The sequence below is a fragment of the Eumetopias jubatus genome, unplaced genomic scaffold (genome assembly GCF_037043125.1).
Source record: "Eumetopias jubatus isolate StellerSeaLion01/CBP00866 unplaced genomic scaffold, mEumJub1_p1.0 scaffold_16, whole genome shotgun sequence".
Lineage (NCBI taxonomy): Eukaryota > Metazoa > Chordata > Mammalia > Carnivora > Otariidae > Eumetopias > Eumetopias jubatus.
The window spans coordinates 85,972,431-85,991,826 of record NW_028274822.1 but is presented as its reverse complement, the minus strand read 5'-3'; the positions used below and the strand labels follow the sequence as shown (position 1 = coordinate 85,991,826).

The 19,396-nt window shown below is 52.2% G+C and overlaps 1 protein-coding gene across 6 annotated transcripts in view; it reads left to right on the top strand.

Moving 5' to 3' along the window:
• CAMKK2 (calcium/calmodulin dependent protein kinase kinase 2) overlaps positions 1-17,806 on the top strand; it is a 47,342-nt gene extending 29,536 nt beyond the window's left edge. For 3 of the 6 annotated variants that reach the window (XM_088019576.1, XM_088019577.1, XM_028116408.2), the window contains 10 exons: positions 213-234; positions 384-472; positions 1,862-2,061; positions 2,731-2,784; positions 5,107-5,180; positions 5,276-5,363; positions 6,489-6,617; positions 11,193-11,293; positions 11,818-11,860; positions 14,697-17,806. In XM_088019576.1, the coding sequence (XP_087875702.1) occupies positions 213-234; positions 384-472; positions 1,862-2,061; positions 2,731-2,784; positions 5,107-5,180; positions 5,276-5,363; positions 6,489-6,617; positions 11,193-11,293; positions 11,818-11,860; positions 14,697-14,861 (965 nt within the window). In that variant the 3' untranslated portion in view covers positions 14,862-17,806. The remainder of the gene's footprint in view (positions 1-212; positions 235-383; positions 473-1,861; positions 2,062-2,730; positions 2,785-5,106; positions 5,181-5,275; positions 5,364-6,488; positions 6,618-11,192; positions 11,294-11,817; positions 11,861-14,696) is intronic. The other 3 variants (XM_088019578.1, XM_028116405.2, XM_028116407.2) reach the window with 3 other exon arrangements.
• Positions 17,807-19,396: the final 1,590 nt, after the last annotated feature.

Sequence of the window (19,396 nt, the reverse complement as noted above, 5' to 3'; positions counted from 1 at the left end):
AGTACAGTCGGACCGGGGTCAGACATCTCTGACCCCTAGCCTCCCGAGCAAGACCTTGACCAGCTTTGGCTCAGTGGATTGTTCTTTCCCCAGCCCGAATACTAGTTTCTGTGCTTCTTGGTGTTTCTGTGAGCGATTGGGAAGGAGGAGGAGGAGGAAGATGGATTTCCAATTTCCCAATGTAACAGTTCACCCCCTTCTCTTTCCTGCAGTGTTTGAACTGGTCAACCAGGGGTGAGTGTCCCGTTTTCCTTGCGGGTGTGATGCCTGAAGCTTCTTAAGCCGCAGAGCTTCTCGAGGGAGGTGGTGCCTGGTTCTGCTGGTGAAAGAGGGTGAAGGCCAGTGTATCTGGTTTGCTTTTCATGTGTGTGTTGACCTTCCAGGCCTGTGATGGAAGTGCCCACCCTCAAACCACTCTCGGAAGACCAGGCCCGTTTCTACTTCCAGGACCTGATCAAAGGCATAGAGTACCGTAAGCGGGGGCCTGTGGGAGGATTCTCACCCAGGGGTGGTTAACATCCCAGCTAGTGGATGGCAAGTGGGAAAGTGGACTTTCCCTCCTGGAGTACAAGCAGGAGGGTGAGAGACAGAATTGTCTGACATGCAGTCGTGGACAGCTACAGAAAGCCATGCTCCTGATGGAAAAAGAAACCCTTCTTCTGCCGCAAAAATTAAGAGCCATATTGATAATGACTGTTTCCCCCAGCACGTTCTGTGTGTACCAGGCACCATTAGGGGCTGTATTTATGTTGTCCCTTACTCCCAGCAACCCTGGGATGGGGATCCTGTTCACCTCCCGTTACCTTAGTTTTCTCATCTGTTAAGTGGGAATAAAGTGTCTCTCACCAGGGTGGAAATCAGCCAGTTCATATCAGTAGTTCTGACTGACAGGTGTCCTTTCTGCTTCTGGTTGTTAAAACATTTTGTCTCTTCCCCTTGCCCATCATATAGGATTGTTGGGAGATTTATTTATTTATTTTTTAAGATTTTACTGATTCATTTGAGACAGAGAGATACAAAAAGAGAGAGAGAGCATGAGCAGGGGAGAGGGAGAGGGAGAAGCAGACTCCTGGCCGAGCAGGGAGCCCGACACGGGACTCGATCCCAGGACCCTGGGATCATGACCTGAGCCGAAGGCAGATGCTTAACCGACTGAGCCACCCAGGCTCCCCCCGCCCCCTTTTTTAAAGATTTTAATTGTTGGGAGATTTAAATGGGGAAAATGGGAAGCACTTAACCCAGGGCTGGGCCCCAGACGGGGTACTCAACAAATGGAGCTGCTGCCCCTATTACTGGTTTCATCACTGTCAACACTGCCACCAGCAAAGAAACGCAGTTGGGTCTTCCAGGCCATAGGAAGAGAGACCATGTCCTCTCCTATGGGCTGACATCCGGGCAGGAACAAGTTAGGGAGGTCCCCAGTCCTACTTTGTGGTCCACACTTCCATTCGACCAGCACCATTCGTTGTTGAGTGTTGGCATTAGTAAATGAAAATATGTTGGACTGTCACAAGTTGTGAGGCTTCTAGCTGGACGCCAGCCAGGCTCAACAAAAACTCTCCAGGGACCGCTGTCACCTACGACTTAGACTAGGGCAGGTGGTTACTGACTATTATTGTCAGTCGGTGTTGCACTCATTTTTGAAGATGGGGTAATTTCCTTAAGCACACTCTGTCCCCCCTTACCTTTCAAAGCTGGGGGTATCCAGTAGGTTTGGGAGGGTAAGGCTGGGAAGGGCCTGGGGGCTGTGAGAGAGCACTGGGGGCCCACGTCTGTATTTCTGGGCTCTGGAGGCTAGGCAGAGCTCCTCACATGGTTTTCCTGCCCCCTCTCCCCCATCCGGTGTCCGCCCCACCCCTAGTACACTATCAGAAGATCATCCACCGGGACATCAAACCTTCCAACCTCCTGGTGGGAGAAGACGGGCACATCAAGATTGCCGACTTCGGTGTCAGCAACGAGTTCAAGGGCAGCGACGCACTCCTCTCTAACACCGTGGGCACACCCGCCTTCATGGCGCCTGAGTCGCTCTCGGAGACCCGGAAGATCTTCTCTGGGAAGGTTGGTGTGGACCTGCCTGAGATGCTGAGTTCTGCCTCTGTTAGGGTCCTTTCAGTCTAAGTGGCAGAAATCCAACCCAAACTGGCTTAAACAATGAATCCATTGGATCATGTAGATGAAGAGCGGCTTCCGGTTTGGCTAGATACAGGGATTCAAACAGGAATTCATCTCTCCATCTTTCTGCTGTTTTCTTGAATTGGTTTCCTGCCCAGGTGGGTGGGTACCCCCAGCCATTCCAGGCTCCTTCCTATCAGCTTACCAACCTCAGAAGAAAGAGCGTTCCTCTTTCTGAAGAGCCCTCGCAAAAATCCCGGGATTGGCTCTGATTGGCCCAACCTGGGTCATGTGTCCATCCTTGAACCAATCATTGTGGCTGGGGGGAAAGTGGTGCTCTCATTGGCCAGGCCTGGGTCATGTGCCTATCCTTAAACCAATCACTATGGCTGGTGGAAATGAAGCTCTTATTGGCCAGGCCTGGGTCATGTGCTCACCCAGAGGCCGGTAGCAGGATCAGTCTCACCCTCAGTTGGTGGATCCAGAGTCAGGAAGGGGTGGTTCTTCAGAGGAAAGCTGGAGGATTTGATCTTTGGCGGGGCAGAAGCAATAGACACCCCCCCCCCCCCCGCCCCGTCCCTTGTCTCCTTACACGAAGCTCTCTTTTTCTTGTAGGCTTTGGATGTTTGGGCCATGGGTGTGACGCTGTACTGCTTTGTGTTTGGCCAGGTAACGGGGTGGGGTGTCCTGACTGCTGGGTGTTGCTGGGCAGCCCCTGTGGGTTAATAGTTACCCTTGCAGAGAGACGGTACTTTATTCATTGAGTTTACCATTTTATTTCCACAGTTAGACCCGAATGTGAAAAAAAGATGCCTTTCTAAATGTACATACCTGTACAGAATAGTCCAATCTGTGCAAAACGATCTGTTAACACAGAAGGATTGGCAGAGGCTCTAGAGGTTGTAAATAGTTGATGGATTTAGGGCAAGGACAGCAAATGTGCCACCTCTCTCCCCACTCCGACACCCCAGACAGACATCACAAATCAATAGCCACTGGCACCCTTTCTTCCTGAGCCCAGTGCTGCTTTGATGTTCTTCTCAGCAGAGTGTGTTCCCAGAAGCTGTTGGAGGGACAGAATTGGAATGGATGTGAAAAATCCATTTGACATTATTGATTTAGAGATTGCGGTCTCGTCTCTTCATCGTTGTTTTTTTTTTTTAAGGATTTTATTTATTTATTTGACACAGAGAGAGAGAGTACAAGCAGGGGGAACAGCAGAGGGAGAGGGAGAAGCAGGCTCCCTGCTGAGCAAGGAGCCCAATGCAGGACTCGATCCCAGGACCCTGGGATCATGACCTGAGCCGAAGGCAGACGCTTAACCAACTGAGCCCCCCAGGCGCCCTGCCCCCCCCGTTGTTGTTCTTTTGTTGTTATTTTTTATTATCAAATTATCATTACTTAGGAACTTCAGTTTTTAACTCTGAAGTTCAGATTAATTATGTGAGCAATAAAAGCATGGATTTTTCCTTTTCATGAATTTGTGCTTTTATGGAGGAAAGCTTAAGAAACTGGTCGCGTGGTTTATAATGTCCTCCCCACCAATATTTGATAAGATTTTCAATCATATAGCAAAGTTGAAATAACTACGGGAAACCCCCACGCAGCCACCAGCTGTTTTCTGCCATAAACATTTCACTGTATTTGCTTTATCACAAGTCTGTCCACGTCCATCTTCACCTTGTCTTACTTTCTTTTACACATTCCAGATTAAGTTGCTAACATCTCTGCACTTCCTTCCAGATGCTTCAGAATGTAGTCATTAGCTAGAGCTCACTATTTGTGGTTCTTTTTTTTTTTTCCTTTTTGGGGTAAAATTGACATGAAATGTACAGATCTGAAGTGTACTGGTTAATGAGTTCTGTCAAATGGATATACCTGTGCAATCCAAACTCTTATCTCAAGTTACTACTCTTAATGAAAGAATTTTCCTTGGACAGGAGAGGACCAGGTCACATTCTGTGACCTTTTCCCACCTTCTGAGCACCCACATAGAGGTTCCTTTTTTCCAGCACAGCACCTGAGCTCTTCCCAGGTTGTCGGTTCCTCCCCCGAGTGAGAGCAGTGATTTGTCACTTGGGAAGTGGTGTGTGAACAGGATTCAGAGTCAACCCAGTCTGGGTAAATCCCAGCTTCATACACCCCAGCGCATGTCACCTCTCTGAGATTCTGTTTTTCTCTTTTGTAAAATGAGAAGAATATTTATGATTTCTTAAGGCTCTGAGAGGATCACCAGAAATAGTTCAAGCATTCATTAATTCAGCAGGTATTTATCAAACCCCTACTTTGTACCCGGGATATTCCTGGGCACTGTAGAAACGGCAGGAAGCAAGACAGGCAACAGTCCCTGCCCTCTTAGAGCTGATGTTTCCCCGCAGGAGCTAAACAGTACATGCATACAAATGTAACATAATGTCAGGGATAGGCACTCTGATGAGAAATCACATGACAGTGGGGGTGGTCTGCTTTAGACAGGAGCTCAGGAAGGCCTCCCTGAGAAGGTGAGCTTTGATCAGATACCTGAGGGATGGGAGAAAATGAGCCATGCAGATGTTGTTGGGAAGAACATTCCAGACAGGGAACAGCCAGTGAAGATTGGTGCTGAGAAACCTCAGTCCAGGGCCTGGCCCAGCGTAAGCCCTCATGAATCACTGCTGTTGCTGCTACATCTTATGTATTGTTCTTAGTTATTGTTATTGTTCACCCAGCAGGTGGGTGGAGAGAGTCTTTGACTTTGTTTACGTAGGTAAATTAAAGCACAGCCCTAGAGGAAAGCCCCAGTGTGGCGGGGAGGGGCTCTAGCCCTTGTAGAAGGGTATTCTGGGTTCTTCTAGACTTGTGGGCATGGGAGCTGCTCCCTCGCTGCAGTGGGCTCCTGGGCATCTATTCTTCTGCTGTAACGCACGTGGAGTGACACCAGTACGGGGCAGCCCTTGCAGGACTGATGGGGCAGCCGCTGACGGCCACTCTGTCCCCGCTGCCTCTTCGCAGTGCCCGTTCATGGACGAGCGGATCATGTGTTTGCACAGTAAGATCAAGAGTCAGGCCCTGGAATTTCCAGATCAGTGAGTATTGCCTGTCTGTCCCAAGTCACCTTCCTCTCCAAGCCCTTGGTGGTCCTCTGTGTGTTTCTCACCCTTGATGTGTCTTGCATCCCCAGGCCTGACATAGCTGAGGACTTGAAGGACCTGATCACCCGCATGTTGGACAAGAACCCAGAATCAAGGATCGTGGTGCCGGAAATCAAGGTACCTGGGGGCCACCGCTCTCCATGGGGTGTGCACCAGGGGCCAGGCCTGTGTCCTCTGCTTGGGATTGTTTGGCTCCCAGGCCCCACGCCCCTCCGTCCACAGCGCTGCGTCCTCCTTGGCACCGTTACCCTTCCATGCCCCGGGCCTCTGGCTGCTGAGGGCTGGCGGTGGTGGGGGCTGGAGAGGAGAACTTGGACTTGTGTTAACTGTGATTGTGGGAGTGGGATCTGCTGTCAGTGGGGCAGCTAGCACTCACTCCGATCGGCTTGGGTTGGTGTCATCCACCCTGACGGGACCAGACCAGAATGGGGTCTCTGTGTGCTCCATACCCCACTGCCCAAGTCCTGGATCCTTTCCTTGACCCTGCCCATCCCTTGGAGAAATCTCAGTGGGGGTGGGAGGAAATTAGTGAGCAGTTTGATACCCTCTTCCCAGCCTGCTGAATTCCTTCCTTTTGCAGAAAGCACTGTTAGGAGAGATCCCTGTGCACCCCTACACCCTGACCAGTGCCACACTCACACATCAGACTCTTTAAGAAATCTAGAGGTTTGCTTCAGGAACTCCTAGGCATCTAGCTAACTAGCATTTGAGAAGAGGGAGGCCAAGTGGTTACAGATAAGGACTTGGACCCCTGCCTGGGTCCTCTCCTGACAGTGGCCTTCTAACTGGTCTCACTGTGCCTCCCTTTCCCCTTCTGTGAAATGGGGAGGGTCTGCTTGCTCTGAGCAGAGCCTTCCGGGGGGCAGCAGGGAAAGTTGCTGAGGGGTGATGGGTGCTCCTTGGGCAACTATACAAGGCAGATGCCAAATTCTGGTCACTTCTGCCAAGGCCTGGGCCAGATGGTGAGTGCGGTCCGGTGCACATCCCGGCCTGGTGGCTCCCTCCCATTCTCTGTCCCTCCGTCTTTTACACGTTTTCTTGCATCTCGCTCACCCCCCACCCTCTGCCTGGCTTGCCAGCTCTCTTGCATGCCTGACCTCAGGCCACCACCTCTGCACCCCCCCCCCCCCCCACCGCCCCGCATTCCCTCCCTGGCTCCGCTCGCTGGCAGGGCCTCGGTGTTGCTCTCCGGCCTCTGGGAGCCTGTCGCCTGCCCCTCACCCCTCCTGTCATTCGTTGAAGCTGCACCCCTGGGTCACGAGGCACGGGGCGGAGCCGTTGCCATCGGAGGACGAGAACTGCACGCTGGTCGAGGTGACCGAAGAGGAGGTCGAGAATTCGGTCAAACACATTCCCAGCCTGGCAACCGTGGTAAGGCGGGCCGAACCACTGACCGAGAACAGGGACAGCCTGAGGCGGGCCGCCGAGGACGGGCCGGGACACAGGCGGGCGGCTAAGAAGCAGACATTGGGCCTGAGAATCGGGATGGCCGGGTCTATCCCTGACTCACGGCCACCAGGCTCTGGGCCCTGGCCACACATCAGGCCAGGAGGCCCCTGCATCTTGTAGCTTTAGTTCTGTCTACAACCAGATTCTGTGTGACTGGGAGGGGTAGCTCCTCTCCAAAGATCCTACTGCTTTTTCTGGAATTCCTGCTTTCAGAGCATGGCAGGGGCAGGAGAAGGACCGGGACAGGTGCCAGGGGTGGGAGCTGGAGCTGAGGTCTCCAAGATGGAATTCCCTCCTGGCTGGGTCTTCGGTTGCCAGAGTGCATGGCTTCGTTTGTCTCACATCTGCTGTGTGGGCAGCTCCCAGGGCTAGGGGCAAGGTCTCCCAGCTCCGGTGCTTTTATGGCCTTATGTTTGGGTCTTGACCCAGGACAAAGGACCCAGAATGTGGAGTCCTCAGGCTTAACCTTGGAGACTCTGGGAATCACTCACTTGCCAGTCCCTGCCCAGGAGGGCATCTGGCTCCGGGAGGGAGACTAGAATTCTCGAGGGCCTGGGGTCCAGGCAGCAGTCCCGGGGGCAGAATCCAGCTGGCCACCCCACTAAGGCCCCGTGAAAGCCCTGGGGTGTGTTTGGCTAGCACCGGCTCCAGCAGGCAGGCAGGGCCCTGGGCTCTGGAAGGAACTGGTGAGACTTTCCACAAAGACACAGTGTCTGGCCTCAGGTGACTGCCCCTTTAGGAGCCCAAATGCTGGCCCCTTCTCTCCCAGCTTTGCACTTCTCCCTCCTGCTTCCCCACACACTTTCTCCTTCTTCCAAAACCTGAGCCCTTGCGCCGGGGCATCCATTCACACCCTCCTCCTCCCTTCCCCAGGGCCTCTGCATGACCTTCACTGTTAAAACTCACCCACACTCACTCACTCTTTCTCATCCACCGCTTGCACCCATGTCCTGCGCCACAGTGCGGGAGGCAGCTGGTGTCAGATCCAGGTGCCCACCACAGGTTACTCTGTGCCAGGCTCAGGATGTTCTTAGGAGAAGGCTTCTGATCCTAGAGATCTGGGAGCAGGGGTTACAGTGACGAGTAAAACCAACGTGGTGTGCCTGCCATCTTGGAGAGGCGGATGCTGGGCAAACAACCAACAAAACAGAGGGGCTGCAAGGTGTACCCCTAAGGGGGGCCGTGGAGCCCCAAGAGGGGGATGTGGCCAAGGTGATGGGTTGGAGAAGGCCTCCGGGAGGAAGCGGATAGATACTGAGTGGATGGCAGAGTATTTACTGGGCCGAGGTGGTATTGGGCAGGGGGTGTTTCTGGCAGAGGGAAGAGCAAACGTGGTGATCCTCTGGTGGGAGGAGGCTGGGCCCACAAGAAGCTTCAAGAAAGCCAGGGCCACTGAGGCAGGGCAAGGAAGGTGACATGAATCTGGGCAGGAGGAGGGGCCAGACCACCCAAGACCTGAGGCCACAGCAGAGATTTAATTCTTGGTCCCAAGAGGTGTGGGCAGCACCTGCAGGGTTTGAATCAGGGGAGTAGCACCATCAGAGTTGGCCTTGGAAAGACCCCACGTGGAGAGTGGAATGTGGGCACCGGGGAGGAAGTGGGGGCTACTGCAGCCATCCGAGGGCAGGGGCTGGAGTGGGGAGGCCCAGGTCCACACACCCATCGTGTGCCAGGCACAGGGTTTCAGAGATGAGCAGGGCACAGCATGAGCCCTCGTGGTGCTCCTGGCCTCATAAGAAAGAATCACTCTCCTGTCCATTACACGGTGACAGGCACGCACAGAGGAACGAGAATGGAGGCTTCACAGAGGAGGAGGCTCTTTTGCTGGGTCCTGAGGGCTAGGGAAGTTGACAAGGCCACAGGGAGGGACAGGGCAGGGATGGAGGGGGTGGAAGGGTGTGGGGAGCGACACCTGCAGAGGCACAGAGGAGGAAAGGGCTGGTGTGTTCCAGGAACCACAGAACACCAGCCTTGGCCAGGGAGGGACGGTGAGAGCTTTCCTAGGGGATCTAAGTCAGTGCTTTTTTTCTTTTCTTTTTTAATGACATAGAACTCGTGTATCATAAAACTAACCATTTTAAAGTGAACAATACAGTGGCATTTATTACATTTATAATATTGTGCAACCGTCACCTCTGTGGTTCTGAAACGTTTTCATCCCCTCCCCCCTCCAAGAAACCCTGTGCCCATTAACAGTCACTCTGTTCTTCCCTCCCCCCAGTCCCTGGCGACCCCTGGTGGGTTTTCTGTCTCTGGATTTGCCTCTCCTAGGCATTTCATATCAATGGAATCATACAGTATGTGGTCTTCTGTGTCTGACTTCTTTTACTCAGCATGGTGTTTTTGAGGTGCATCCATGTTGTAGCATGCCATTTCCTTTCATGGCTGAATAACATGCCAGTGTATGGATAGGCCACATTTTGTTTATCCGTTTTTCAGATGATGGGTGTTTCCACCATTTGGAACATCAGTGGTTTTGTTTTTTGTTTTTGTTGTTTCTGTTTTTTTAAAGATCTTATTTATTTACTTGAGAGAGAGAGAGAGAGCACAAGCAGGGGGGGAGGGGGCAGAGGGAGAGGGAGAAGCTGACTCCTCGCTGGGCTTGATCCCAGGACCCCGAGATCATGACCTGAGCCAAAGGTAACACTTAACCGACTGAGCCACCCAGGCGCTGCCATCGTGGTTTTTTTTTTTTTTTTTTAAATACTTGGATTTCTTCTTAGTGCACACAAAAAATAATTCAGAAGCTCACTCAACACATAAAAGAGCTTGAAGAGGCACCATGCTCTGCTTGAGGGGGTGGGGGCCAGTGCCTTTCAGACTGAGGTCTTTTCCTTGAATTCCTTCAGAGGATACAGCAGCCAAAAGCAGCACCAAAAATAACTCATTCACTCCCTTGCTCCAGAATCGTTCTTGGCCCTCTGGCCAGCAGCAGGATAAGTTCCAAAGTCCTGTGGGTGAAAGATTTTAAGTCAGGGAGTGAGGGAATCAGATCTGGGCTTTGGAGAGGATAGGTCAGATTGGTAGGGATGAGGCAGAAACCTGGGAGGCGGAGGAGGAGGGAAGCTGAGCAGGGGCCGAGGGATGGGATGAGGGAATAGTACCTTTTCCCAAGGGATCCACTCGTCAGGCAGGTGTCTGCCAACCAAGCTGGGGACCCCATCTGTGTTCGAGTGGGTGAGGGGGCCCACAAGCAAGTTCCCACTAGTGGCAGTGGACCCGCCTGCCCCCAGCGCCTCTCAGACTTGGATGGCCCTTTAGGACTTCACAGCAGCCTGTGGGCTGGCTAGCCTCGGCGTCCTGGGAGGTTTCCTCAGCCCCGTATACCCAGTCAGGTGTTCCTCTGCTAAAATGCAGCCCCCTGAGAAAATTGGCACCCTCACGTGGTGTAACCACCGTAGCAAACAGTCTGGCGGTTCCTCAGGATGTTAAACGTGGTCACCACGTGATCCAAGAATTCCACTCTGGGGTATAGACCCAAGAGAGATGAAAACATTTTGTGGGGAAAACAGGCCCACACACAAAAACATGTGCACAAATGTTCGTAGCAGCATTATTCACAATAGCCAAAAAAGTGGAAACAGCCCACCTGTCCACCAGTGGAGGTATATCCGTACAGAGGAACATTATTTGGCCACGAAGAGGAAGGGAGTGCTGACACCTGCTGCAACCGTAGGCGCCTTGAGAACCTGGTGCTCAGTGCAGGAAGCCAGACACACAAGGCCACATACCATGTGATTCCGTTTATACGAAATGTCCAGAATAGACGAATCCATAGAAACAGAACACAGATCAGTGGTTGCCAGGGCCTGGCGGGGAGGGGAAATGGGGTGTGAGTACCGGGTTTCTTTTTGGGGTGATGGAAATGTTCTGAAGTTAGATAGTGGTGATGTGAATATACTAGAAACCATTGAACTGTACACTTTAAAATGGTGAATGTTTGACTGTGGGACTTATATTTCAACTTAAAAAGAAGTACAGCCCCTGAATTTGGCCCAGAAAAGAATAATTGCTTCCTTGGTGGGGGGGGCCAGATAGTCTTCACTGAAAATAAAGGCCCAGGTTTGAAGATGAGACAGGTTGATGGGCCAGGAGGGCAGGGTAGCGGTAGCTTGGGTGAGATCAGTGGTGCCAAGTTACTGGAGGGACAGTGCTGGCCAGCTTCGTGGAGCACGGGGTCCCCCCTGGGGCTCAGGTAGACCAAGATGAGGTTAAGGCAGGAGGATGTCAGACCAAGGGGTGTGGACCTTCTTGGCAGTCAGGGAGACATGAATGGTTTCGGACGTGGGACGAGTCACAGAAGCTTTGGCTTTTGTGTCCGCGGTGGGAGGGATGCTGCCCAGGATCTCCCAAAGGCCTGTTGCCAGCCACGAGCCATGGGAGCGGCCGGGGGCTGGGAGAGAAAGGAGGGGGGAGACGGCCCTTGCAGAGTGGCACAGGGGAGGACGTTGCCTGGAGTCGCCCCCAGGAGGCTCAGCTTCCTCTTCTGTCCTTCAGATCCTGGTGAAGACCATGATACGGAAACGCTCCTTCGGGAACCCGTTTGAGGGCAGCCGGCGGGAGGAGCGCTCCCTGTCAGCGCCTGGAAACCTGCTCACGTGAGTGTCCATCTGCCGTCCTCTGGGCTGGGGAGCTAGAGGCTGAACCCAGGGCAGCCCTGCCCAGCGCACTCTGCCTGGGCCCATCCCTGGAGTGGAAGGAAGCTCCTGGAATGACTCAGACCAGGTCTCCCAGGCTCACGAGGGAGAGTTTCGCCCCCACCCCGCCAGGGGCTCAGCCCACCTCCTTTTGTGGACAGCTAAGCCATGCTGCAGTTTTACCTTTCTCAGGGAGACTTGCACTTTATCTGGGGGACCGCTTGACAATCAGAAAGCATTTTTGTGGCCCAGAAGCATGCATGCTTGATGGTGGGATTATGGGCCTTGTGATGGAGGAGCAAGACCTGCCTCGCCCACGTGACCCTGTGTGTCACCGCAGAGGCGCCGTGCTCAAAATCCCCCTGGCAGCAGCTCTGTGAAGCTGGTGTTGGAGGTCTGAGTGTCTCTGGGGTGGGGGACAGGCATCTCAGAGATCCCCAGTGTCCCTTCTTACTTCCCTTTTCCCTCCCCTCTGGCCATTCCAGCAAAAAACCAACCAGGGAGTGTGAGCCCTTGTCTGAGCCCAAGGTAATGCCTGCCTGCCTGCGCTGTAGCCTCTGCCGGAGCCTGGGGGCGGGGGCAGCTGCAGAGCACGGGGCATCCCCACCCGGGCGGAGGGTCCTTCCACCTTGGGCCGCTGTGCCTAGGCTCGCTGCGGGCCTCTGGACCTAGGATAAAAACCAGGGCCAGCCAGGGGCTTGGACCCGACGGCGGGTCGTGCATGTGGGCTGGGGCTGCGGGTGCATGGCGCTCCACCCGGAATGCCTGCGAATTCACCCAGGTCTCATGACCCAGTCTGGTACCCACATATGCTCAGGGCACGTCAGTGGCATTGAAGCTGTGGCACAGGGTCCCGTGGCTGCCCCTGCCCTGGGTCCATGTGGTCAGAGCATAGATCAGGCATGCAGTGTTCTGGGGCTCTCCAGCATCCACCCCCTTCTTCTCTGATGGGTGAAGACCTAGAAGATAAGTTCCCTTCCAGCCTGCTGCAAATTAGTGTAAGAGTCCTCTGTCCCCAGGGTGGATCTGAACCTTTTCCCTTTGGCCATCCCTCTTCTCAACACACAGCCTTGTCAGCATTACCAGCAGCTCCCAGGACAGATGGGAATTTTTATCCCTGTGGACGAAGATGATAAACACTTAGCACCCCTGCTGCCTCTCCTCCCCCTAGTGCCTATGGCAAGGTAGAAGTTCTAGGATTCCTTCCATTGAGCTCAACTCACTACCCCAATCCTCAGCTGGGAGCTCCAGGCAGTCATTTCTATGTATTTTTTTATTAATTTTTTTAACATTTAAAATTTTATCGTTGGAAAGCCATTTCTATGTTTTAAGAGCAGCTTTATTGAAATATAATTCACATATTATATGTTTCTCCCGTTTGGAGGGTATGATTTAGTGGTTTTTAATATATTCACAGACTTATACAACTAAGACCACAATCAATTTTAGAACATTTTTATTAGCCCCCGAAGAAACCCTGTACCCTCAGCTGTCACCACCGACTGCCCTTTCCCAGCCTCCACTGATCTTCTCTCGGCGTCTGTAGAGCTCCCCTGTTCTAGACACCCCCTGTCAACGGAACCGTACAACGTGTGAGCTTTTGCGTCTGGCTTCTCTCACTCAGCATCACGTTCAAGGTTCATCCACGGTGTAGCAGGTGTCAGCGCTTCCTTCCTGTTTCTGGCCAGACCGTAGGTCATTGTACGGGTAGACCACATTTTATTCCTCCTTCTTTCGGTGACGGACGTTGTCTCCACTTGGGCTGTCACGAATGTCTGCTGCTACGAACATTCACATACAAGCAAGCGGCCATTTCTGTGTGTGCGCAGTTGACTCATGAGATGAAGTTTACTGGCCACCCGTAGCGCAGGAGTCAGGGGCCTGTGGAGTCAGCTAGTGGACAGTTTAGGATCAGGGAAAGGGGCAGTTAGCCATCGGCCAGTTGTCGGCAGCCCGAGAAGGCTGCCTTATTCCTGCCAGGTGGTCTCCCTGTTCTCTGCCGCCTTACTCTTTGAGCCTCCCAGGGTGACAGCGAGTGGAAGCCTAATGGGCTGCCCTTTTTCTTCTCTCGAGGTTTAGGGTTTGCCCCCTGTCTGTGTGCAAGTCTGTCATCTGTTTCTTATTTTCAGTGAGCTCAAAATCGCAAGATACCCAGAGATTGGACCAAAGGGCTTTACTACCCCTTTATTCCCTCACCAGTAGTCCCAGCAAGACCTGGGGATTACCTGGTCTTGCCCTCAGGCTGCTGGTGGGATGCTCTGATTGTCCGAATGGCCCAGCAATCAAGTTCCGAGGGCTTATTCAGTTGTTGGAGGCCTCGGGCCCAGGGCCTGCCGCCTGTCTGCAACGACACCCAGCTGGTACAGGCAGGCACCTCTAGGGCAGAAATTTGAGGCCCGGATTTGACATCTAGTTACAGCTGTCCTCCCTGGGAGTTTTGACCCCCTCTTCTTTGGCAGAAACATAAAAGCCAGTGAGCCTGCTCTTGAAACAGAGAGGGTCACAGATAACTGGCTTTCTCTTCCTTGTGCCGGGACAGGGTTTCACTTCTGGCCGGGACACCCAGCAGACGTTAGTCTGGTGTGGCAAGCCCAGTGGCTTCCCTTAGAAGGGGCCATTATTGTTGGCTGGTGGCAAGTGATATGGGCTTCTCCTCAGGGATTTTCCTTCCTAACTCCTTAGTTCAACCTGTGTCCGTTCCCCGCCCCCCACCTCCCCCCACCCCCAGGCAGGTCGAGCCGGGGGCACTTCAGGATATGACCTCTCAGGTACACAAGGACACCTTTCCTCCCGCCTCCTTGGTCTTTCCTGCTCTGATCACTCACATCGCCAAGAGGAGGGCCCTTCTCTCCATCCAAGGTGTCCCGTGGGCCTGTGTGCTGGGGACGTTCCTCTTGACCACCATTTCCAAAAGGCTGGCTCTGTGCCAGGCCAAACCCAGGTGGTCCTGCTTGCTGCCCCCAGGAAGCTCACCTTCAGGTGACTGAAGAATCTTCAACGTTATCCTGAAGAAGGAAGCTTGGGGTGGGGGGCTGGGGGGGACACATCAAGATACCTAAAAACCTCTGTGAACAGGCCCCATCGCTGGCTGCACACTACTCACATGGGATGATTTTAGGTGTTACACAGATAGGTTCGCATCTATTTTTATAGTTCCCTTCTATTTTTGGCAAATGATGCTGCTTTTCCATTTACAGAAGGGGATACAAAGTCTCCTTTGAAACTTCATATAGGCGAGAAAAGGGGAGAGACTCTGAAGGGAAAAGTGAAGTCAGTGACGTTCCAGGTGGTGTGGGAACGCGGGAGACGCCGGCTCAGGCCGTGGCAGCCTTGCCTTAACGTGGGTTTTCTGTTCGGTGAGCAGGAAGCAAGGCAGCGAAGACAGCCTCCGGGGCCCCGACCCGCCCCCCGTGGGGGAGGAGGAAGTGCTCTTGTGAAAGGCGGTCCCTGTGCCGAGAGTTGGGGGGCCCTGGCCCCCGGCCCCCGCGCTCGCATGCATCCTCTGCGGCCCGACGAGGTGATGGAGTAGCTGCCCGGACGCGCGACCTCGCATGCAGGCTGCACCCTGCGTTTCCATAGCAGCATGTCCTACGGAAACCCAGCACGTGTGTAGAGCCTTGACCGTCATCTCTGGTGTTTTGTTTTGTTTTGTTTTGTTTTTCTTCCTTTGTTGTTTTCAAGGGGACAAAAAAAAAAAAGACTTGACTCCATGACATCGACCTTGGCCGCTGGCTGGCTGAACGGGCGGGTGTGAGGAGTTGCAGACCCAAAGCCACATGCATTTTGGGACAATTGCTTTTTAAAACGTTTTTATGCCAAAAATCCTTCATTGTAAACTCAGAACCATGTCAGATATACCAAGTGAATGTGTGTGGGGTTTGAAAATCATGCAAAACTGGCAGAAAACTCTGGCGGTGTGGGCTGAGACCACAGAGTTAGTTGCTGCGTTTGAAAGGGAGAAGAAGGGGGGCGTGACTCCTCCTGCGAACCCTGAAAGCCCCAAACGCCAAGCCTATGGCACCTTCCAGGACTGTGGGTCACGGGGACCGGGCAGGGCTAGCCCTCAGTTAGCTGCAGGGAGCTTCATTGCACCTTATTTGTAAGAAGGACTTTACATTTTTTTATGGGTAGAGTTGTAGTCAGGAAAAGGGAAAGGGCTGGAAGCTTAATTGCTTCGCAAAGGGGATTTTCCGCCCCTCGAAGGGCGTTCCGTGGTGGTTGTGGGGCGGGGGGTGGGGGGGAGGTTTTACCTAAAGGACTGATAGCCACTCACAGTGGGTTTCTGAAATATTAACGGAGCTCTGGTCAATCTCTTGTTAAATGACAAAAACTTCAGGGTGAAATCCTACACTTCCATGTACATTACATGGCTTACGAGTAAATAAAATATTTTCGATTCTCAAACTAGACTGAACTCTAGAGTAGTTCAGAGATCATTTAGAGCTTCCAGGATACTTTCCACGGCTTCAGGCATGTGATCAGAGTTAGAGCCAATGAAATCTGTGCCTGTATATTAGCAGCTTGGTCTGTTTGTAACCTGTGTATTCTAGAGACTGCCGAGGTTTTGTTTTCTCAAATACTAGCTGATTGTTGCCGTCAGTGAAGCACTTAGTTTCTGGAGGGCCAGTGAGGAAATACTCTGCTTCAGCGGAAACAAATGATCATCCTTACTGGCAAAGCTCTGTTAGGATCTACACAGAAACTTTGGGGCACCCTTTTAGAGAGGATTGTTGAAACCCAGAGCGGTCCTCAGGGTCCAGGAGAACCAGGGCTTGGCACAGGGAGTTCTGCTTTGTAAGCCAAAAGTCCCAGACAGAAAAGGTTTATCTTTTTGGGTTCCAACTCATACTGGGAATTCTCACTGCAGTTCAAGTGTGACTTCTTTCAGAGCCACACATGGCTGAGTGTGAAGTTCACGGGGGAGGAAAACAGGAAGGCCTTTGCTCTGGGAGATTGCCAGTGTTTTGTGGACTCTGGCTTGGGCGAAATAGTGTCAGTAACTGGGCTGAGAGGACATGCTCTCCTGTAGTTTCTGTCTGATCATCGCTGGTAGGAGGACTTTTTGCAGAGAGATGGGAGCAAGGCCTTGTGCCCCCGCTACCCAGTGCATTCACAGAACCTGGGTGTTCTTGGCTTCCACAGACCTTCGTAAGCTCTTGACTGTCATTTAGCCAGACTTTTCTTGCTATCTTATAAGCAGTACAGAATTAAGGAATGCTGGTTTCGGAGAGCAAAGGACAACCGTCAGATGAAGGGTTGTCTGGCCTGCTTGCTTGCTTTTTGTAACCTGGTACTTCCTCTGGCGCTCCTGCGCTTGTTTGTATTTATAGGGCACCATCCCTTCTGGGAGCAGATGGCGTCTGGTTAGTTTGCAATAAGCACCTTGCAGTAGTTCAAGTCAACCTGTCCTTAGTCCCGGCCTGTCTGTGTGGACTCTGGCCTGGACGAGCGGCTCGCCCGGGGCGGGCAGGTAGCAAGCTCTCTGCAGAACTCCTGTTTACACAGCTGCATCGGGCAAGACTGTTTCTTCCGCCACAGAACTACCCACGTAAGATTTCATACGCGGAATGCCGGCTGTTTAGGCGGGTGGGTTCACAACTTTTTTTTTTTTTTTCCAAAGAAACACCAAAGAAAGCTGTGCGAAGGAACTGCTCCCCGCAAAAAGTATAAGCAGAGGGCCGTACCGTCAAGCGGTGGGGCTACCGTTTTCTTGGAGCACAAACATTGGTTTTTCGGAAGCTGGCTCTGTCGGGAAAGGGGAGAAGCCATCATGGGCAGCTTCTCCGGGTGAGCAAAAAGGATGCCCTATCAGTTTCTTTCATTGCTGGCTCATCTGTGGGACCAAGTTGGTGTAAGCAACCTGGGGCCTGCACAAGTTCTTGCCCCATCTTCTTCTGCCCTGCTCCACTTTCCCCGTCTCTTCGACAGGCTTACCGGGGGCTCCCAGAAAGCCTTAGCTAGCCCCTTGTTGGCTCTGGGGGCTGGAGAGGCCATCTCCCAAGGGGTTTGGCCTTTCCCGTGAGTTAGGGCTCCCATCCTTAAAGCCTTTCCGGAACGAGGAGGCGAATACCTGAGCATTTAGATGCATGGGCTCAACCGTTTGCTCTCATTCATCTTCCAAAAGGGAGCTTTGCGTTGCTGGGGGGAAGAACCATGACCTCCACTTGCTTCCAAGGTGCTAGAGAAGGTTTCAAGGTCGTCGGTTCCCATCCTCTTTGCAGCTTTATGGGCCGAGTTTCGTGGGACTGCTGACTTTTCTATTCTGTGTCTGATTTAATGCCCGATGCTTCTGTTTTATTCCTGATCCTTTCTACTATGCATTTTCCTTTTTATCAGGTGTACAAAGTTAAATACTGTGTATTTATCACTTAAAAGTACATGAATTTAAGAGAAAAATAAGTCTTTGGTGTTTTTCCACAGATGTTTAAGCTTCTCTGTAAACTTGAAATAAACAGACAGCAAAAATGGTGCAAAGCCTGGGCCTTTCGGAGGTATTTTTGTTGGTCACTGTTTACAGATGTCTGTAGGACATCCGTCCTTACGTCTGTTTTTCTTCCTTAGGCTGACTGTGAGATCAGATGCCCAAGTCAGGGCTAATGTATTCAGCATTACATTATTCATGTCTGTGTAACCATGTCCTAGTATCCTGCTACAAAAGCATGGTCCCTGGACCGGGAGCGTCAGCATCTCCTGGGAGTGGGTTGGAGGTGCAAATTCCTGGGCCCCGTTTAAACAAGATCCCCAGGTGACTCATGTGCCCACGGAAGTCTGAGAGGCACTGCTTTAGCAGGCAGGTAATTGCTAGATTCTTCTGTTGGAGACCAACTAGGTGAGCAGCTCTGGGAGCAGTATTAATTACACATGGAACACATCCTGTGAGCAGGCATGTTGTAGGACACATCACCCCGCAAGGTGGGTATTTATCCCATTTTATGGATCATCCTCTGTAAACTGAGGCTCAGAAAAGTTAAGTCAGTTGTCCAAGGGCTCTAATTTTGTCAGCAAATGCAGGGTTCCACAGAGCTTGGACAGTTTTCATGGCGTTTGGAGACTGTTTTAGAACTGATGCTTCCTCCACTCTAGGGTCTGGGTGTTCCCTGCCCTCCAAATGTGAATCCAGCCCATGGCATTGCCTTACTGGCTTTGAAGCTTGGCTTTCTGTTATGAAGGGACAGCAGATGAAGTGTGAACGCTCCTTGTTCTGTTGTTGCAGAAATATAACTTTGGAATACTGGCCTTTAAGAGTCAAGAGCAGGTATTCCTATTCAAAGACCCCACTGAGAATCTAATGAAAGCCAAAAGAAATGCACACAGGTGCATTGCTTTGCAGAGTTTTAGGAGTTCCAGAGACTCCTGGAAGGCCCTCCATGGGTGCAAAGGTCAAGGACCCCTCCTCCTTAAGCAGCAGTACCAGGGAGGGCCAGCAAGTGGGAATATAGCTGAAGACCTGGTGAGTAAAGTAAGCAATGCCTCCCCCATCCTTCACCCCAGCTGGCCTTAGCATTCTGAGAAAAAGGGAGGCAAAGAGAAGTCTCCCCCCGACCCCAGTTAACTATTGTGTCTTAGGCTGCAAGATGAAAAGCCATCCCTAAAAAATTCCAGCTCCACTCGATCCGTGTGTTCAGGCAGGCTTTTTTTTTTCCCCCAAAAAGGCAGCACGAACCAGAGCTTTTTCAAGGGGGTTCAGTAAACGTTTCCCGCCCCCCAAAGCAAGAAAAGCCCAGGTTTTATCCAGCAGAAGCAGGCAATTCTAAAATAAACGTTCCCTTCAGTACTTGGAAATGAATTCGTGATTGGCGGCGGGGTGGGGGGGCAAGCAGCTTTCTTTAAGGAGATCCTGAAGACTTGTTGCAGAATTAAGTCGGTGTGAAGGCGCAGCTAGAAATAACTTCATTAACATTTCAAGCAAAGTAGGTGTAGGTGGTGCTGCTTGTGGCTTGGAGACTTCTGGAAAGCGAATGGAGAGGGAAGAAGGATAAACCATGTTCTTATCTAAAATTGTGTCCTCCACAGTGTAGTACCACAATTTTGGGTAAAACAAAACAAAACACCAGCACACACGGG